General features: G+C 37.7%; 2 protein-coding genes across 4 annotated transcripts; both read left to right on the top strand.

Moving 5' to 3' along the window:
• The first annotated feature begins 8866 nt into the window (after nt 1–8866).
• On the top strand, nt 8867–14270 carry LOC115972514 (apoptosis-enhancing nuclease-like). Of its 3 annotated transcripts, XM_031092827.1 has the most exons (7): nt 8867–9073; nt 10959–11110; nt 11209–11342; nt 11519–11724; nt 11819–12025; nt 13052–13132; nt 13763–14270. In XM_031092827.1, exons 1-7 carry the CDS (start codon nt 9027–9029, stop codon nt 14025–14027), a joined length of 1092 nt encoding a protein of 363 aa, XP_030948687.1. In that variant the 5' UTR covers nt 8867–9026; the 3' UTR covers nt 14028–14270. The 3 variants fall into 3 exon arrangements, with proteins under 3 accessions (XP_030948687.1, XP_030948688.1, XP_030948689.1); XM_031092828.1 differs by lacking the exon at nt 13052–13132; XM_031092829.1 differs by lacking the exons at nt 13052–13132; nt 13763–14270 and adding an exon at nt 12161–12610.
• Nucleotides 14271–16024: 1754 nt separating this feature from the next.
• On the top strand, nt 16025–19736 carry LOC115970782 (heavy metal-associated isoprenylated plant protein 42-like). The gene is made up of 5 exons (XM_031090387.1): nt 16025–16087; nt 17415–17459; nt 18568–18626; nt 18735–18813; nt 18909–19736. The coding sequence occupies exons 3-5, from the start codon at nt 18600–18602 to the stop codon at nt 19730–19732; spliced, it is 930 nt and encodes a 309-aa protein (XP_030946247.1). The 5' UTR covers nt 16025–16087; nt 17415–17459; nt 18568–18599; the 3' UTR covers nt 19733–19736.
• The last annotated feature ends 2243 nt before the right edge of the window (nt 19737–21979 follow it).

The following is a 21979-nucleotide window of genomic DNA, read 5'->3' as shown; positions in this document are numbered from 1 at the left end:
GAATATGTCGTCGGGGAGGTTAAGTCCTTCATAAAGCCGACGAACATAGAGCCTTGTGATCTGTTGGGGACGGAGGATTTAGGGGCATCAGCCCTTTTTGATCTCATCAGGGTCTGCTTGCTACCTTTTGGTCGAACTTATTTTATTTTGCTTTGATGAACTTTGACTGACGACTGTGTTCTTTTCTTAGGCCTTGGTGCGTGTCAAGGCCCTTCAAGACCATTGCATCGTGAAGGAAGGAGTTGTCACTCGGGTCCGGAAGCATAATACAAATCTGATGAATGAACAAGGGCAATACAAGGATGTCGTCCGTACGCTGAATCAAGAGCTGAAGGAAGTTAGGGAGAAGTTGGTGGAGGTTGACCATCAGAATGACAAGCTCAAGTAGGAGGTGACGGATCTAGGCCAAAGGGTGTAGACGGCTGGGGCTGATGCTGTTCGAGACTTTAAAACGACGCAATTGTTCATCAACTCTTGTGTCGAGTATTATGGCACTGGTTTTGACGATTGCCTTAAGCAGGTCGCGTCAGCATTCCCAGATCTGGACCTGTCTAGAATTACAATGGATGGTGGAGATGACGGCTCCTCTCAGCCTAATCCTACTCCGGAGTTTGACGGTGTTGTTGTCCTAGCCCAACCTGCTACAAACCCTCTTACTCCTACTTCCAATACCCCAGCTGCGATTGTAAATGTTGAAAATCAGCAAGCTGACGGGAATCCTGCTGATGCTCCCACTCCTTAGCTCTCTTTATTTGTATTTTAACCTTGCATTTCAATCATTTTGCAAACAATCGTTGTACTTTAATTTTTTTTTTTTTTTTTGTAAACAATTGTTTAAGTGCCCGTTTGGTTTTCTCGGGGTTTTGTTTGTATATAACTGTATTTATTGCATGGTATATTATTCCCGTCGCTTTCGTATTTTTTTTAATCAGTGATTGAGCCGGACGAAGTCCTGGTAAACATTCCCGTCTGTTTTGGGAACCCCATCAGTTTTTTTGAACTGGTTGGGAGACTCCGTCGGTACAGCCTTTTTTGCAACTTATGAGTATATCCTTCTTATCTCGTCAGTTTCAAGGGTTTTCCCCTTGGATTTTCGACCTTATTCGTCATTTTTCAAGATCCGTCAGCTTGGTTGCACTATCCAAGTAATGGTTCCGTCGCTTTTGGCCCGTCGGCTTTGAAGATTCGCCCGTCAGTTGTCACAATTTTTATTACTTTACTGACCTTAATGTGGCCGTCAATTTTCTAATTTTCAATCATCTTATGGGCTTAATATAAGCCCGTTGGTTCTATAATGGCTCCATCCATTTGGTGAGACTGTCAGCTTTTTAGCTTTAGTCTGTCACGGGCTTGATGAGCTTGTCATCTTTTGTAGGCCTGTTGGTTTTAGAACCTCGTTCATATGATGATAGCCTCATCTATTATGTGGGACTGTCAGCTTTTTAGCTTTAGTCTGTCATTGGCTTGATGAGCTTGTCATCTTTTGTAGGCCCGTTGGTTTTAGAACCTTGTCCATATGATGATAGTCTCATCTATTAGGTGGGACCGTCAGTTTTTTAGCTTTTAGTCTTGATGACCTTGTCATCTTTGTAGGCCTGTTGGTTTTTGGAACCTTGTCCATATGATGGTAGTCTTGTCTGTTTAGTGAGACCGCCAGCGTTTTAGCCCGTGTGTTATGGACTTAGTCGTTTTTGTTGTTCACTTTTGTGAACTTAGTTGTCCACTTTTGTGGACTTTAAACCGTAGATTTCTAAAATAGATACTTCAGCAATTTTGAATAAACTCCTCTTATTACCATGCATTTGTAAATAAAAGTAATTCTAAAACCAAATCCTGCCTTTTGGGCTTAAAACAAAAAAGAGGTATTGTTGCAAAAAACTAAAGTAAATGATAAAGCTAAGGAGTAAGACTAAAATTTGCTGAAATGTAAATAAGAAAGGTTGGTCTTCATGTTGCCGCTTCTACCGGTAATACTTTCGTAGGTGCTCGGTGTTCCATGGGTGTGGTAGCTTCTGTCCTTCTAACGTCTCCAGGTGGTAAGTGTCTTTCCTTTGCCACGACGTAACTCGGTAAGGTCTTTCCCAATTGGGGCTGAGTTTCCCTTGGGTAGGGTCCCTAGCGGCGCCCATGACCTTTCTAAGAATGAGATCTCCAACTTAGAAGTTTCTGTGTCGGACCCGAGAGTTATAGTGTTTGGCTATGCGGTCCTGGTACCTAGCAAGCCTTTGTTCTGCCGCCGCCCTGATCTCGTCCACTAGGTTAAGCTGTAGTCGCATTGCCTCGTTGTTTTTGTTCTCGTCATGGTTGTGCACCCTGTAGCTCGTGAACCCAACTTCGGCTGGGATGACTGCTTCGCTTCCGTACGTCAGTCAGAACAGTATCTCTCCTGTGGGTGTCCTTATCGTCGTCCTGTATGCCCATAGTATGCTCGGCAATTCTTCAAGCCATATACCCTTTGCCCCCTCAAGTTGAGTCTTGATAATCTTGAGTAAGGATCGGTTCGTGACTTCGACCTGGCCATTAGCCTGAGGGTGGGCGGGGGAGGAGTAGTGGTTCTTTATTCCTAACTGTGAGCAAAAATCCCGAAAGGAGTCGTTGTCGAATTGCCTCCCGTTGTCCGAGACAAAGACTCTAGGAATGCCAAACCTACATATAATGCATCTCCAAACAAAGCTTCGTACGTTCTTCTCTGTAATGGTGGCCAAAACTTCAGCTTCCACCCATTTTGTAAAATAGTCAATGCCCACTACTAGGAACTTCAGCTGTCGTACTGCTGTAGGGAATGGTCCCATAATATCTAACCCCCATTGTACGAACGGCCATGGGGCTGTCATCGAGGTCAGCTCTTCGGTTGGTTGTCTAATAATATTGCTGAACTTTTGGCATTTGTCACAGGTCCTGACATAAGCTTCGGCGTCCTTCTGCATGGTGGGTCAATAGTACCCTACTCGCACAAGCTTGTGTACCAATGATGTAGATCCTGAATGGTTTCCGCAGATTCCTTTGTGTACCTTTCTCATAACGTAGTCTGTCGCTTCCGTACCCAAGCATCTCAGATATGGTCGGGAGAAGCCTCTTTTGTACAGGACGTTTTTTATTAGGACGAACCTTGCCGCATGGACCTTCAGTTTTCTTGCAGCCTCCTTTCCGTCTGGTAAGACCTCGTCTTTTAAGTATGAAACTAACGGCGCGGTCCAACTACTGTCAGAGCCTATTTCCTGAGCGTTGCTGGGATCTATTAGTGGAGAAAGCTGAACAAAAGAGAGTACATTACCAGGGATGACCATATGTTCTGCTGAAGCGGCCTTTGCGAGGCGATCGGCTCGCTCGTTTTTTCCTCTGGGAATTTGGACGATTTTGGCTTCTAGGTCATCCACTCTCGCCCTTACTTGATCAAGGTACCTTTCATCCTTTCGCCCTTGCACTCGTAGTCTCATTTATTTGGTTAGTAATGACCTGAGAGTCGCAGTAGATGACTACCCTCGCGGCTCCTGCTGCTTTGGCGAGGTCGAGTCCTACTATTAATGCTTCATACTCTGATTCATTGTTGGTAACGGGGAAGTCGAGATGGACCATACATTCAATTGTATCTCCTTCGAGCGATAGTAGCATGATGCTGGCCCCTCCGGCTTGTCTCTTGGATGACCCGTCCATATATATGCTCCAATGAGGGGACTCTTCTGCCCCCTTGTCTTCGTCATGAGTGAATTCTGCTATGAAATCTGCCACAATCTGTCCCTTGATGGCGGTTCGTGAGTGGTACTGGATATCAAATTCGCTCAACTCTATAGCCCATAACGCCAATCGACCCGCAGCCTCAGGATTGCTCATCGCCCGTTGCTAGGGCTTGTCAGTTAGGACGTTCACCGTATGGGCTTGAAAGTACGGTTTGAGCTTGCAGGCCACCTTAACTAATGCAAAGGCAATTTTTTCCATAGGCTGGTATCTTTCTTCAGCATCGCGAAGTGCTCGGCTCGCGTAGTATACGGGTTTTTGTACTTTTTCTTCTTCTCTGACTAAGGCAGCGCTGATGGCTGTGGGGGAGACGGCTAGAAAGAGAAAAAGCTCTTCTCCTGACTGTGACGGGCTCAGTAATGGTGGGGAGGAGAGATAAGCCTTCAACTCCTCGAACGATTGTTGGCATTCGGCAGTCCACTCGAACGATCTCTTCAGCGTGCGGAAGAAGGGCAAACATTTGTCCGTCGCCCTTGACACGAACCTATTCAGTGCCGCTATTTTTCCGTTGAGGCTTTGCACCTCCTTCACATTTCTTGGTGGCGCCATCTCCATAATGGCCCGGATCTTGTTTGGGTTTGCCTCGATTCCCCTTTGGGACACCATAAATCCTAGGAATTTTCCCGTCGTCACTCCAAAGGCGCATTTTCCTGGATTGAGCTTCATGTTGTAAGAACAAAGGGTGTTGAATGTTTCTTTGAGATCTTCCAGATGATCTTCCTCCCTTCGGCTTTTTACTAGCATGTCGTCAACGTAGACCTGGACATTCCTCCCAATTTGCTGCGCGAACATTTTGTTCATAAGTCTTTGGTACGTTGCGCCTGCGTTCTTCAGGCCGAAGGGCATCACTTTTGTAACAGAAGAGGCCTTGACTGGTCACGAACGAAGTTTTTTCTTGATCAGCTTCGTGCATTCGGATTTGGTTGTACCCCGAGAAAGCGTCCATGAAGCTCAGCAACTAGTGTCGGGCCGTTGAGTCTGTTGGTCTTGTGGGGGTGGATCCGTTTTCTCCTTACTAATGAGCTTCTGCAGTTTTCCTTGTCTGATAAGGGACTCAATCTGCTGCTTTAGGTCATAGCAATCAGCCGTATTGTGACCATGGTCGCGATGGAAACAGCAATACTTATCCCTAGAACATTTGTTGGGATCACTCTTCAGCTTTCCAGGGAACGTCAGAGCCTCGTCCTTGATTTGCATAAGGACTTGATCTATCGGGGCTGTCAACGGAGTGAAGCTCGTGAATCTTCCCCCCAAGGGCTTAGGGTGCCTCTCATCCCTTCGGTCCCCCATCCTTGCTTTCTTTCGGCCTTGGTCCTACTGAGTGTCTTCCTGCCTTTCTCTTTTCTTTGGCCTCCCTTCTCGGGCCAACAGCGTGTCTTCGGCGTTCATATACTTTGTGGCCCAGTAAAGTACTTCCGACATGGTCTTTGGGTCGTTTTTATACAGGGAGAACAAACACTTACCCTTCTTCAGCCCATTTGTGAACGCTGCGACAAGTATCTTATCGTCGGCTTCGTCGATCGAGTGTGCCTCCTTATTGAAGCGGGATATGTAAGCTTTTAATGTTTCATCCTCTCGCTGCTTGATACTCATCAAAAAAGTCGTAGACTTTTTATACCGATGGCCTCCGATGAAGTGAGCGGTAAATTGAGCGCTAAGTTCTTTGAAGGTGCTGATGGAGTTCGGTGTCGGCCGGCTGAACCAAATTCTCGCCATGCCCTTCAGCGTTGTAGAGAAGGCCCTACACATGATCATGTCTGCTACTCCTTGAAGGTACATCAGGGTCTTGAAGGTCTCTAGGTGGTCCAGAGGGTCCCTGACCCCTTCATAACTGTCTGTCTGTGGCATGCGGAACTTACTCGGCAGGGGGAAGAAGTTGATAGGGGCGGTGAAAGGCGAGTCAGTTCGGTTGACAAGGTCGTCAAGATCACTGAACACTCGCCCCTTGAGAGCGTTCATCATAACCTCAATTTGTTCCTTCATCGCCTGCATCTCTGCGTTAATAGGTGGCGGAGCTGTATCTGCGAGAGAAGGGAGGCTCACGTTCTGTCGCTCTAGTTTGGGGTCCCTCTTGGTTTCTTCTGTCAGCGCTGGTTCCTTCTTGATTAGCTCCTTGGTTGTCCGGTGCTGCGCTTTTCTGGCACAACTGCTCTTCCAGGTCGCAATTTTGTCTGGTGAGGCATTCCACGGCTGTGGCGAGAGTCTTAACTTGCTTCTCGAGGACGGTCGTGGGTGGTTCCTTTTCTTGAATGTCGTTAGTGGTTGCCATTGAGCGGGTGAGCACCATGCAACTTTTGTCCGGGAAGCGGTAATATGACTTTATACTACACGAATTCCTACAGACAGCGCCAACTGATGATGCCGAAAATATCACCAGTAAGCCACACGGTCCTCGCGCGCTCCAAATAACACCTGCACAGCAAAAAGAAAGGACCTAACAGAGAGCACCGGTGTGGTGCCGGCCAAATACCCTCCAAAGGTCAAGTTAGAACTATTCTCACTACTCTAGAGTGCTAGAGAGGGTAAATTATGCGTACCTTGGTTCGTGAAGGTGCTTGGGTTTTTATAGTAGTAGGGGTTGACGCCTTTTCCTTGGAGTAGAAGTCTTTTCCTTATAGGAGTCTTCTTGGGCGTATTTTGCGGGATCCTTTCCATATAGGAATCCCTCTTAGGTTTCACAAAATGTGGAGGACAAATCATTTACTTATACACGCAAACGTGGTTAGCAAGCATTCTTTGACTAGTGCCGTCAGCTTACATTATGCCTTCAGTCTTCATCCCGTCAGTTTCAGGATCACCCTTCAGCTTTATTATCCCGTCAGCCTATGGGTGCCTCTGGTGCCTCTCCCTACAACTTTTGCTCACCGTCAGTCATTAAATAGGGGTTGACGACCCAGTAGATCCCGTTACTAATAAACCATCGGCTTATCTTTTGTGATTAATCTCTTTTATCCTTATCAGTAATCGTCACTCTAGATAGGTTTTCGTGGATGGTTTGGACAAGAAGAATTTGAGAGACGAAACTAGAGAGAAGCATAGACTATAGAAAAACTGAGAGAGAGAAGAAGAGAGTCAAAGATTTAGAAACTGAGAGTAGAGACTGAAAATTTTTTATTATACGAAAGTGCAGCCACACATGATGGTGGTACTACTCAATGTAAATCTAGTACCATTAAATGTGAGAGAAAATAAGACTATCAGGGAATGTGATAAAAGTGCAGTGACATGTGGTGTTGGTGTTGCACAATGTGAAGATAGTACAATCAAATGTGAGGAAAAAAAAATCACCGAATGTGATAAAAGTACAGTTACATGTGATGTTGGTATTGCGCAATGTGGGGATGGTACCATAAAATGTGAAAAAAAAAATAAGGGAACCATCGAATATGACAAAAGTACAGTCACATGTGATGTTGGTACTATGTAATGTGAGGCTGGTACCATAAAATGTGAGGAAAAAAAAAAACAAGGGAACCACCGAATGTGATAAAAGTACAGTTACATGTGATGTTGGTATTGCGCAATGTGGGAACGGTACCATAAAATGTGAGAAAAAAATAAGGGAATCATCGAATATGACAAAAGTACAGTCACATGTGATGTTGGTACTATATAATATGAGGATGGTACCATAAAATGTGAGAAAAAAATAAAGGAACCATTGAATGTGACAAAAGTACAGTCACATGTGATGTTGGTACTACGCAATGTGAGGCTGGTACTATAAAATGTGAGAAAAAAAATAAGGGAACCACTGAATGTGACAAAAATATAGTCACAGGTGATGTTGGTACTACGCAATGTGAGGATGATACCATAAAATGTGAGAAAAAAATAAAGGAACCATCGAATGTGACAAAAGTACAGTCACATATGATGTTGGTACTACGTAATGTGAGGTTGGTAACATAAAATGTGAGAAAAAAAATAATGGAATCACCGAATGTGACAAAAGTATAGTCACATGTGATGTTGGTACTGCACAATGTGATAATAGTATCATAAAATGTGAGAAAAAAAAAAGGAACCATCAAATGTGACAAAAGTACAGTCACATGTAATGTTGGTACTACACAATGTGAGACTGGTATCATAAAATGTGAGAAAAAAAAAATAAGAGAACCACCGAATGCGAAAAAAGTACAGTCACATATGATGTTAGTACTACGCAATGTGAGAATGGTACCATAAAATGTGAGAAAAAAATAAGGGAACCATCGAATGTGACAAAAGTACAGTCACATGTGATATTGGTACTGCGCAATGTGAGGTTGGTACCATAAAATGTAAAAAAAAAGGGAACCATCGAATGTGACAAAAGTACAGTCACATGTGATGGTGGTACTGCACAATGTGAGAATGGTACCATAAAATGTGAGAAAAAAATAAGGGAACCATCGAATGTGACAAAAGTACAGTCACATGTGATGTTAGTATTGTGCAATGTGAGGCTGGTACCATAAAATGTGAGGAAAAAAAAAGGGAACCACCGAATGTGACAAAAGTACAGTCACATATGATGTTGGTACTGCACAATGTGAGGATGTACCATAAAATGTGAGGAAAAAAATAAGGGAACTATCGAATGTGACAAAAGTATAGTCACATGTGATGTTGGTACTGCGCAATGTGGGATGATACCATAAAATGTGAGAAAAAAAATAAGGGAACCATTGAATGTGACAAAAGTACAATCACATGTGATGTTGATACTGCGCAATGTAAGGATAGTACCATCAAATGTGAGAAAAAAATAAATGAACCACCGAATGTGATAAAAATACAATCATATGTGATGTTGGTACTGCACAATGTGAGAATGGTATTATCAAATGTGAGAAAAAAATAAAAGAACCAACGAATGTGACAAAAGTACAGTCACATGTGATATTGGTACTACACAATGTAAAGATGATACCATCAAATCTGAGAAAGAATAAGGAAACTACTGAAGGTGACAAAAGTACAATTACATGTGATGTTATTACTATACAATATGAAGATGGTACTATCAAATGTGATGTTTTAGTAACCTAATAAAGCAAGTTGCCTACCAGTGGTACCATACCCAAAAAAAAGAAAAGGGTGCACTAGAATTACCCTTATTATATATATAACCCTAATTTTGCTGTGACTAATGAGTATGAGTGACTAATCTGACATATCAGTGCTCTGATAGAATATCCAGCTTGACCTTCTTCAAGAACATTGCCTACTCATTTTTATCAAATTCCCGCCATTTTCAGATTCTTCAATCCAGGAAGTTCGTTTGAGAGCTTTCTTTCATCTCTATGGCCTTTGAAGCAGAATCAGACTTTTCCAAGCAACTAATCACCAGGTCCCATTTTCTCTCTCTATCTCTTAGACTTTCTCTAACACTAATTGTATGCAATTTGTGCAAGTTTTAAGGCAGTCTATTGCATGTTTTCAAATGGGTATGTTTGGTTCTTGAGAAAGGTGGAGAAAATAAAAATGTGAGCTTTGAGTTCTGAAGTTTCTTTGATTGTGTATGGGTTTTATCAATTTGTTGATTAGTATTTTGCAAGTGGGTTCTCTCTCCTTTTATGCAATTTGTGTAGTTTTGAGGCAGGTTATTGCAGTGTTCAAATGGGTATGTTTCGTTACTGAGAAAGAGCTGGAAAAGTAATTGGAAATTTAGAGTTTTTTTATTTTTATTTTATTAGTATTTTGCAAGTAGCTTCCAAATCTCTCCCTGTCTTCGTTTATGCAGTTTGTGAGGCTTTGAGGCAGTTAATTCCATGCGAATCAAATGGGTATGTTTGGGGGAAATTTGGGTTTTAGATTCAAACAATATTTTGAAAACAAAAGTTGCCTTGGTTTTTCCATTGGAACACTGTTATGTTTGTATCTATTTATTTATAGTAATTTCTTAACTGTTATACGGTTCCTAGCTATGTTTGGTTGCTGAGAAAATTCCCCCCCCCCCCCCCCCAAAAAAAAGAAGAAGCAACATTTAATTTTGATGGTTCTTTTGCTCTTGCTTGAATATTCATATACTGTTTTATTTAATGTGTATCCATGTTCAGTAATGTGCTGGTGTATACTTTAAGGAAATGTCTTTTGATTGCAAGGGGTCAGGGTAGTTGAGAAGGGTCAGGGTTAATGCAAGCAAGTGTATGACTTACCAAACTATATTTTGATATTGTTATAATTATCAATTGTAGGTTTTAGAATCTTTATTAAAGGTGAGGAATATAGAAGTGAGCTATTCTTAAAATTTTATAATTCTATTGGCCCTCCCTTTTGTGCTTGGTTTGTTTTCCTTTTTCCTACTGTTGCTGCTGCCTTAGAGCCTGTCCTTGCTGTGTTTAGCACACCGAGGTAGAGTAGTATTTTAGAACTTGGAATATTTTCAACTTGCTTAGAGAATCTCATTAAATCACTACAAGTCTACATCTAATCTATTTATTTTATATTGTTATGCATTGCTTTATTTGAAAAAGTAAAAATAAATTTACATGATGTAATGTTTTAAAGTAAACCAAATCTCAATGGAACTCTCCCCCTAACAATATCATATGTTGCTATAATTAAGTTAGCCCCTCTTTGGACCAAACATTCTCTTATTCAAATATCATGAAATTCCATAGTTCTTGCATATAAATAGGAAAAATGAGATTGTGAGGGCTTTACAACTATCAGGAGTTTTTAGTTGTTTTAAAATTTTCATTTATCTGCCGATTTGATGGTGGCTGATTTCAGATTTCACATTTCGTATTTCTGTGCACATGTTTTTGAGGGGTTATCCAGCTAGCACTTCCAAACTTGTTAAAATGGTTGTAAGAAAGTCATACTCAATGCACAAGGACTTTTGTGTTTCTGGGAGGCGGGTTGGTAGGGGACCTACCCCAAATTTTGAAGAGGCACTTTAACACTAGTTGAAGATGGAAAATGAGGTTCCTGTTTTTTGATCGTATTTTGTGGAAAAATGGCTTATTGGAGGCCAGATCCTTTGATTCTTTCTTCTTGCATTGCAGTACGCCCCTGCATGGATACTATTCAAAATACTATTCAGTCTTCTGTGTTCTCATGTCTTGTGTTATAATGTCTCAAATTTGAACAAGTAACATGTCTTGACAAACTGTACAAATTGATGTTAACAAGTGAAGGATATTGCTGTGAGGTTGATTTTGTCTGTTGCTTATGTAATATATTGACTTGGCTCCATATGATTGAAGGATTTTTGACACACTTGTTTACAGGCACAAATGTTCTGCTTGCTTCAAGCAGTATAACAAAAAGGAGCATCTTGTTGAGCACATGAAGGTCTCATACCACTCAGTTCATCAGCCTAGATGCGGGGTGTGTCTGAAGCACTGTAAATCTTTTGAATCACTGAGGGAGCATGTTATTGGTGAGATATTATATCATATGCATTCTGATCCAGAGTATTGGATGTTTGTATGGGTTTATCTCCTAAGTTGCTTATCTCATATGTTCTGTATCATTTAGGTCCATTGCCAAAAGAAAGTTGTTCAAGGGTCTTCTCTGAACAAGGCTGTAATCTTTGCTTGAAAGTTTTTGATAGCCCCATTTCTCTCGGTGAGCATAAGAGAAGTTGCCGACTACCTGCACCTAGTCCTATAGTAAGTTGATGAGTGTGAACTTCAAGCACCCCTACAAAATTTAAAAGTTTATAATTTTCTGGTACTTCTAAATGCTCTTTTCCTTTGATCAATTGATCAATCAAAGACACTCAGCAGCAATTGTATCTAGACATGCAAACTCAAATGGTCATATACTTTGTGTTGAACTGTTTCAGGGAACCATGAAATTGCCATATTCAGACCCAATTGTTGTAAGCCACAATGGCAGAGGTCCTGGAGCAATTGCCATAGATTGTGAAATGGTTGGAGGTGGAGATGATGGAACGTTGGACCTTTGTGCGTTGGTGTGTCTAATTGATGAAGATGAGAATGTGATTTTCCACACATATGTGCGTCCTCAAATTCCTGTCACTAATTACAGGTACTTGTATGCTCTATATCATCCTTGATTTCTTTAGAAGAATTATCACGAATTGGCCCACTTATAATTCACATGTCACCATAAATATTTTCAGATACGAAATAACTGGGTTAACTGAAGAGCATCTAAGAGATGCCATGCCACTAAAGTTAGTTCAAGAAAAAATTTTGCAAATTCTGTACAATGGAGAATCTATTGTGAGGGCAAGGATGCAGGGTGGAAAGGCTAGGCTTCTTGTGGGGCATGCATTGGAGCATGATTTGGATTGCTTAAGAATGACTTATCCTGATAACCTGCTGAGGTATTAGAAACTCTTTCTAGATGCCAGACTTAGTTTATGAAGCAAGTGCATCTTAAAATTTCATCTTCAGAAATGTACAAGATTGCAGTTATAATTGAATGAAACTATTATGTCATATCATATATTCTGCTTCAGGATCAGCATATGCAACCGGCAACTTAGTGGACTACTTATCTGCTACACCATATGAAGTAGTTGATATGGGACTTCCGTTATTGAGTTAGCCATACACTTCACACGTTTCTAGCGATTCACATGGCATCATCAAATGATACAAGTCTTGGATAAGAATCTACAACGCCCTTGTTGACGATCCTTTACTCCGACAATTTAATTGTCTGTTTAAAAAAAAAAAATCATTTTATTTCTTTGAAGTGTATTCTGATTGAGTCTATTTTTTTTTTTTCTTATAACCCTTAATGAGTCTCTTTTTTGTTGTCACAGTATTATCAATTTGTCATAGGATTTCAAAATATTAACAACATTTGCATTATCTTTATGGAACTGAAGTTTTGCAGCAAAGACTGGATTTTTACCTTCAATTGTAATGGAAAACATAGAAAATTATCCTTAAAAAAAAAAAAATCTTCATTTGCTTTCAGCACATCTTAACTCTATATAAGATTAAAGATTGATAAGAGTATATAAATATTATACTTCTACCCCCTTCCCTTCTTAAATATCATCCATAATTTCTAGCTTGCCCCAAAGTTTCTCTGAAATTAATGGTATCACTCTTTTTTGGTCAATATCATAGGGGCCAGATAGTCCACTTCTTTTTTCTTAGTTCAGCCAAAACTAGAAGTGCTGGGCCTCAATCATTGTAAATTTTTGGAGAAGCTAAGTAGTTTTACTAGCATATATTTAATTTAGACTTAAAAGCTTTGCATGAAGATCAAAGTTTCTGAATCAAACTTCCAAGTTTTGGAAAGTTGGAACACATTACGTTATACTTTCACTTAGCAGATTTTTATTGGAGATTAAAGTTTGTTTTTGATGGTTACCATTTTGTTTCTTTTAATGCAGGGATACGGCAAAGTACCCTCCATTGATGAAAACAAATCTGGTTTGCCACTCACTCAAGTACCTCACCCAAAAATATCTAGGGCAAGTTCTTCTCAGTTGTTTTATTGATAATGATCTTGAGTTTTCCTTGGTTTTCTAAATAATCTCTTTGGTTTTCAATGGTTTTTATCTGAAGAAGCTTGGTCATAACACTTAATTTTGTACTTCTTGTACTAGTGTTGTGCTTGTATTGCGTTCTTGATATCTTAAAACATGTTCATATTAGTTATATAATGGAACCACAATTTTGGCATATTTGCCCCATGGAACACTTGATGTTGCTATCATAATGCTGATGTTGTTGTTGGGAATTGTTTTTTTATTTATTTTTTATTCTAAACATATTTGTCCCCATACGAAGTAGAAAGAACAAAAATAATCTTATCTGGAAGATTACAAGGGACTTCAAGAAAGGATGTAGAAAGAGTCTTTTTATCTCTCTGAAATATGTTTCTTGTGGTAAACATCAATCTTGACTCATTCAACTTAATCTTCATCAAGCATAGTTGATTTATATGTGAATGATATCAATCTTCATAAGGAACCCATGATTTGGTTTAGGGATCTCCATGATGCACTTTACATAGAATTGATACTATTATTTGCTTGAAAAAATAGAACTTTGTGAGTGTTTTAGTTAATACTTAGGGTCACAATGTTTTGATTTTTCAGGTACAATATCCAGACAAGCTTTCATGATCCATATGTAGATAGTGTGTCTGCAATGAGATTGTACAAGAGAATGCGTGCCCAAGATCATCCGAATGATGCTAGTGAGATATCAACTGATGCCTACAAATCCCAAAACGTTACCAGCAAATTTGATTCTTTAAGAGCTAAGGAACTTGAGCAGATGAGCCCAGATGAGCTATATGAAATTTCAAGACCAAACTATAAATGTTGGTGTCTGGACTCAAGCCAAGCAATACAGCCATAGCAATTGATTTCTTTCATCTATCAGACTCGTTGATCTTCTCAGAGCATGGAAGGCTATCATTTTTTAATTACATTTTATTGAGGTTGGAGAGGAATATAGTTTCAAAGTAGCCCATTCTTAGGAATAGATTGGTGTTGGAGCTATAGTAGGAGTTCTACATATTCGGAGGGATCTTACTAGGGTGTTAATATTGTTTGATACTTTCCACAAGAAAAAATAAAAATGAAGAACTTGCTGTGTAAATTAACATTTTTTTTTCCAACAGGGTGTCGTAAACACTTGACAGATTTCTGTTTTTCCACTGAAATGCTCCTTGTACAGGGTTGAATTCCAACATCTGCAAATGCAGGGGAAAGATAACCAAGATGATGTCCTTAATCTCTCATTTTTATGTGATTTAATTTATGCAATCTGTGTGGCCTCTTTATAGAAAGGTTTATGTTAGTCATCAAATGTACTTTGGAGTGGTCACCAGAATTCTCAATAGTAATTGGAATAATTTTCTGGGGTTATTTGTAGAAGGCGCAGAACTTAGCTGCAGTTTTGCCCTTGCAGAAGTTGTCAATAAGATGGATGGATGTCCTAATAAATTCAGTAGTCACTTCTTACTTCCTAAGATCACAGCTAGTAATAATTTATATCACAAGTTTTTATTGCTAGATTTGAAAAACTAGATGTTTGAAAATTTTAATTACCCTAAAGTTCTTATAAGATATATTTATGTTTTTCATAGAAACTGTGAAATGTATGTAAGACAACTTAAGAGTAGAAAACTAAATATTTATAAAATAAAATAAAATAACAGACAGTTTTAGAATGTTCTGTTGTGTTACTCTCATTTTTAAAAGCTATTAATCAATTTGATTATCATATGAATGTAACAAGTTCAAAACACGAAACGTATAACGGCTTTTCAGTTTAAGTTCTTTACAGCTAAAATTTTTATAATAAAACCATACATTTTTACAACAATCCTAAACTGAAAATTAGATGCATTTCTTTTTTATGATAATTGAATTCAATATAGTTCAATATTAGTTCTTGAAAGTTTTTGTTTCAAGCAAATTTTCCTAAAAAACAAAAAAAAAAAAAAAATGAGAAGCAAATTCTTCAAATTTATGACAAATATTTTCTTATATTGATTTCTTATCCAATGACAAGAGACTTTACCAATTGAGTTAACTGGAACTCATTACATATGTAAACATATAATATTATGTAAAACACTTGTTTTAAGGGTCATGAAGCTATGGTTTAAAAAAAAAAAAAAAAAAAAAAAAGGTCATGAAGCTATCAAAGTGTCTTTTTCAGTAGTGTTTGTTTTCAAGAGTCATCAAGGGTCATCAGGACCCTTGAAATAATATTTTTCACGAATTTTTCATACTTTTTTCAAGGGTTTGGACCCTCGTAACAAAAATTAAAAAAAAAAAAAAAATCAACCTTTTGTAGTGGTGGTATTATAATACGTCGAAACCAAGTTGAAAACTAGTCTCGTGCTCGCATCATGAGCCTGCTTGAAATTTATTTTTAATATATATAATACTTTTTTAATATATATAAATGTGTAGTATGAAGGTAGATAAAACTTTTTTTTTTTAATTGACTATTTTATTCTAAATTTTCATTTAACCAAGTGTCAAATACTTTTTTTTTTTCCCACATAATTTATGTTTTGAAGGACATCAAAGGATCATTTTGAAAATAATAAAAAATAGACAAAAAAGTCTTATTCCAATTATATATATTTAGTCAACAAACTGAAAATCCTAAATATGCGCCATAATCAGTTCCCTTTCCTTTCTTTTCTTTTCTCAAAAAACCTTCTCCTTCTCATTTCTTCTTAAAAAGAGAGAGAGAGAGAGAGAGAGAGAGAGAGAGAGAGAGAGAAAACCCACCAAGAAGAACTAAGAAGAATCTGAATGGCGGTGAGTGGAAAGGCGAGTGAGGGCACGCCACTGCTATGGGATGGTGTGTTGGAGCTGATGAAGGCAACGCAGAAGAGGAACAAGTTGCTGTGGACGGTGCAGCTCATAATAAATTTTCACATTGATTTATTTGAGGTTTATTTTTTAATTATCCATTTTGGTTTTTACTTTTTAGATTCTATTCCACCTTAATTGGCACTTTGATTTGGGCAAGAGGGTTCAGGATTTTCAGGTGATTAATGACAAGTATTACATTTTTTTTTTTAGGTGATTTTGTGTTACGATATTTGATCCAGTCCATTAAAATCCATCAATCTAAAATTGAAAGCACTTGTTTATAGCCAATATTCTGATATTGACTATGCAATTAAAATGGGGGCTCGGACTAAGGTAAAGGGAAATAGAAAGGGGTAGACGGCTATTGTGTTAGACGGTAATGCATGGGGCAAAGCTCTCTCTCAGCAGCTTATTTTAGATAATTTATTTATATAAAGTTTATCAAAAAAATTATAATTTTTATGTTTAATTTATTACAAAATATTAAAAGTTATTTTAGTTCAAAATAAATAAATAAAAGTTAGATTATTTTAATATATATATATATATATATAAATCAAAAACTGACCCTTTAAGTTTCAATTTTTATCATTTCAATCTTCTAAATTTTAATTTTACCATTTCAATCTTTTAAGTTTCAATTTTTGTCGATTAAGTATTCTGTTAAGCTTCTATTAACTTTTCCTGCTTACTAACTAAAACAACGCAGTTTTAAGCTTTTATTTTTTATATTTCGTAATTAAAAAAAGTGAAACTGTTATTAAAAAAAAAATGAAAAAGAAAACGGCAGCTAAGGGGTAACGACGTGGTTCCCCTGCTGCCCCTGAAAACAAAAATATTCACAAGCAGCTTCGTGCTTTGCAGAGAGCGTAGAGAGACAACAAACTTGCTCTACTTGTACACCACACCCAAATTAAAATGTTTTGTACATCTTCTCTTTCGATGTTGTCGTTTGTTGTTGCCTTTTTTTTTTTTTAATAAAATTTATTAAAATGCGTAAATATATAGGGTGTGATTTATATGCCCAAAATTACTCAAAAACATTAAGCCCTTTATGCCCAAAATTTTGACAGAAATGAACCAAAATTACGCATACATAGGGTGTGTACACTATAAATTTAATTTCTTCCTTCATTAAGCCCCATTTTTTCCCCTTAACTTAATTCCTTAACCTGTGCGCACAAAAACGTTTGGTTTTGCTTATTATTAGCAATTATTTCCATTTTTGTTCCTCCAAAAATCATTTCCATTCCGAGAATATATTGACATGATATTGTGCATATCTGATATCTCTCTCTCTCTCTCTCTCTCTCTCTATATATATATATATATATGAATATGAGTACCTTTCTTTGTCTTTTGCAAAACCCATTTTCATGTCTCTTCTAATTTTTCTTTCTTGCAGATTTCTCTCTAACAAAGTTTTCTCGGATCAATCCCAGCCAATAAGGTGCAATTTTTTTTTTTCATTATTCTCTTTTCGTTTTTTATTTATTTTTTCATTGTTATTCATAACTGCATGTACTATTGCTACGTATTACAAAGTTCAGTTTTTACAAGGAAAACAATATTGTTTTTTTTAATCGCAAATTGGTTTTTTGTTCTATATATTTACAAAGAAAAATTCATCCTCCAAAACAAAAATGATTAAATTCTTCAATTTCGTATGTGGGTCTGTTTCATAGTAGCCAAATTTCAATCTATTTTTGCGTTTTTGTTGTCTAAAATGTTTTGCATGCCTACAATGGATGGGGTTTCTTGTGATTGATGTGGTTGGATGAGTGGCTGTGAGAGAAGAAAGATTATATTCTTGTACGTGTGTTTATTTTCTAACTAGGGTTCCGTTAGTAGCATGTCAAAGTAGGGAGTGAAACTCTTTGAGTTAAGAAGACTATCGTATACCCTTACTTTTGATATGAAGCTATATATCGAGACAATTTTTTGAACGGGGTACTATGGTCATTGTGTTAAACTAACACACTATAATCAGTGAAAGATAAAAAGGTCTCCCTAGCCCTTTCTAAGGAGGTCAATGTGTTTTAATGACCCTAAGACTAATACATGTATTTTTATTTTTTATTAAAAAAAATAGTAATTCAAAATAGTATCCTTCTCCCCATTTTACGTTTTTATTAATTGTAACAAAAAATAAAACAAATTAATTACCAAAAATAACAATAAAAAAATCTATTTACAAACACCCACCTATTGTGGGCCAGATATGACTATTAGTCTTAAAGATGATAATAGTTAGTACTAATGAAGTGCTATTATTGTTATTGGTATATTAATAATTACAATCTACTATATGCTTGAATTCCTCATGAGAAATAATAAAGCCAGGACCAGAGTGTGGTTCAATCTTTGAAAATTTCTGGCTTTGCTTTTTATTAATGACAAATATTTCCGTTTAGGTTTCAAAAAAATCTTTCCATTTGGGTAATAGATTGTGCATATCTCTCTAAATTTATATTCAGCGAAGACATTTCTCTTTGCTGAACTTTTTCTTTGTCATCTACAAAACAATTCTCTTTCTCACCCATCAATCTCTCTGTTAGGGTTTTTGAGGCATATCTTGAAGTTCTTTTCAATGGAAGCCAACCGCCCTGTTGGTTCGGTATATATATACTCGTCCATTTTGTTACAGAAATACCCTATACTATTCATTTATCTTTTTTAAACTTCAGTAATTTGTTATTTGAGTGATGTTTGATTTTATTTGCAGGCTTGTGTGCTGAAAGTGAATATTAATTGTTGCAAAGCATGTCCTGGGAAACTGAGAAAAAAGTTGCAAAAGGTCTATGGTATATATTCAATTTTCTATGAAATAATTCTTTAACTAGTTTATATTTTATTTTTACTTATAATAATATTGTTCTCATTTTTTATGGTGACATAGGAGTGAGTTCTATCTATATTGATGTAAAGCAAGGGCTGGTTAAAGTTACTGGTAACATTGAACCAACCAAAGTTGTAGAGGCAATAAAAAAGATTGGAAGAAAGGCAGAGCTTTTGTCCTATGAAAAGGACCCCCCAGTTGCACAAGAGAAACTTAACCACTTATTCACTGAGATACATAATAATCATATTGCTGATTCTGATTCTAATTTTGATGATGATGACGACGACGAAGATGATAGTGATGATTTGCATGATGAAAATTGTGAATATGCTCATCATAATAATCATAAAACAAAGCCTAGGCACGACCATGGACCAAATGGGCATCATCAACACCATCACAATGTGAATGACCAGAGAGAGACTAGAGGTACTCCTCTACACCATCACCATGTGAATGGCAGGAGAGAGACTAGAGGCACTCCTCTACGTGGTGCAACCAAAGGGTATGGTTATGGTCTACCAAGGCCACCACCGGCAAGGCCACCATATGGGTATCCAGCAATGCCACCACCAGCGAGACCACCATATGGGTATCCAGCAATGCCACCACCAGCGAGACCACCATATGGGTATCTAGCAATGCCACCGTATGGGTATCAAGGATATCACCATCAACAAGGGATGTATGCAAGGCCACTGCCACCTCCACCTCCACCAGCGGCTTATTATGATCATCAGTATAGGCCAATGATGCAAAAACCAAGGGTGGCACCACCATTGCCTCCGTATGGTTCTTGCTATACTAGGGATGCACCAGTTGGCAACTCCGTCTTCCACTATTTTAGTGATGATAACACTAAAGGTTGTTCTATAATGTGAGCTGTTGCTGCAGTGCTTTGCTTGGCTTTGGGTTTTTCTTAACAAAGCTAAATAGATTCTAAGTATATTGTCTTTTAATTTTATTAGACTTTTCATGACACCTTTTTTTTTTTTGTTCATTCAAAAACATTTGAGATGAAGTTACGAACTTACAGTTCTTGTAATTATGAAGTTGGAATATAATTACAAACTTAACTTCATAATTAATTTGTATATTTTTGAGTACCTTTTACAATTTTTTTCATAATTACTGACATGATATTATAAATAGAGCAACATTACTTTCATTTGCTAGGAAAAATTGTGTGACTCTAGACTTATTCTTCTTTGTTATATGCCTTGGAATTTGCAAACATGTGTGTTTTGTGTGATATAGACAATGACATGATCTCAAGTATTTTTAGTGATGTGTTAATAACAAATTAAGGATGTTTAAGTCGGATTTTTTTGCTAAGCAATTTGCTTTGGATGCTTCTAAACCCCCAATATATTTAAGTTGGTGGCTCATTGGTTTTTTCTTACATTGTTTTTAAAGATACGGATATATCCTTCTTAAGGAACTGGCAAATGAAAGTGAAATAATGGATCAATTTATTTCAAGAACTTGAAAGTTGAAATCACTCAATGTTACTTGTGATTGCTATAAATTTTTCTTTATGTGATATATGCATGGCTAAAGTTGACAAATCAATATAATAAAAGATAGAATATCCATAACTTACACCGACAACAAAGAATTAGAGATGCATCCATGCAATTTTGAAACGAATAATATTTTCAACTCATAGTTTCACTGCCTTAACCCGAAAGGGTAGAAGTGTAGGGTTTGGTTTGTGTGTATAGCTGAGTTGCTTGTGTTGTGCTATGATGGGGTTTTATTGCTAGGGTTTGGTGTTTCTATTTCCTTCTTAGTGGTTCTCTACTGTTCTTCTAGGACCACATCATTTGTCACAACTTTTATGACAATGGATAATCACTTTGACATAGATCTACAATTTTTTCTCCATCACTTACAATAGACCACTGTGACAAAAAAATTAACAAGTAAAATTATCCCTAGACTTTCTTTTCTATTTAAACTTTGTGGAGTTTCAGTTATTTATAGCTGCAGCTGGGACAAGCCAGCTAGGAAGCACAAGTGCGCCTCTAGGAGTGGCAAATTTGCACCGAACAACTCGTACGGATGCTGTGTGCGGCCGTCGATGTGGTTGCACGTGCGTCTGTCGTGAGTCTCTCTCTTCTTTTTCTTCTTCTTCTTTTTTTTTTTTTTTTTTTTGTAATTTTCAATTTAGGGTGCGTTTGAATCGACTTCAAACTGATTCCGGAAATGATTTTCCGGAAAATAGGTGTGTTTGGTTGGTCCGGAAAATTCTATTTTCCGGAAATTGAAATCCGTTGACTGAAAAAAACGCACTTTGACCACGGAAATGAATTTCCGTTCCTAAATTCACTTTAAATGAATTCCGGAAAAAGGGAGAGAGCGAGCGCGCGTGAGGAAGGCGAGCTCCAGTCCAGTCTGATGATTGCCGGCGAACCCAGTCGAGCTCCAGTCCGCGCCGCCGATTGCTAAGCGTCGATCGCGATCGCGTCGTCGCCGTGGATCGCGATCTCGCGAAGAAGGCGAGATCGCGATCGACGGCGCGGTCGTCGGACTGAATTTGTCGTAGGCTGTGGCTTGTGTTTTTCTGAATTTGTGTTTTCCTTCTTCTTTTCCAAACACCAGAAAATATTTTCTGGAAAATTTTTTGAAGTGCAACCAAACACCATGAAAACATTTTCCTTTTCCGGAAATTAGCATTTCCGGAAAATATGTATTTTCCGGAAAACGTTTTACAGCAACCAAACACAGCCTTAGGCCAAAATGGGCCGAAATAGCCCCAAATCGGTCTGATTCGGGACGAAACACATGTTTAAAAAAAGAAGAAGTTAAAACACACGATAAAAGACACAGTTTCACTCTATTTAAAAAAAAAAAAAAAAAAAAAAAAAAAAAAACCCTAAAATGCATCTCTCTCTCTCTCTCTCTCTCTAACCCACGAATCAATCCCTCCATCTCTCCTCAAGCTCACTTCATGGAATGATTATGTACTTATGTATTCAGTATTCACTTTATTATTTACTATTACTCTTAAATTGATATATGTTTACCATTATATGAAAATATATGCTTAGTAATATATAAAAAATATAAAAAAAAATATTTTTAATAATTTATTAATAAATATATCCCAACGCACCCATATCTTA

Source organism: Quercus lobata, chromosome 12, assembly GCF_001633185.2.
Source record: "Quercus lobata isolate SW786 chromosome 12, ValleyOak3.0 Primary Assembly, whole genome shotgun sequence".
Classification (NCBI taxonomy): Eukaryota; Viridiplantae; Streptophyta; class Magnoliopsida; order Fagales; family Fagaceae; genus Quercus; species Quercus lobata.
The sequence above is the reverse complement of the archived record's forward strand: the minus strand, read 5'-3'. Positions and strand labels throughout refer to the sequence as shown.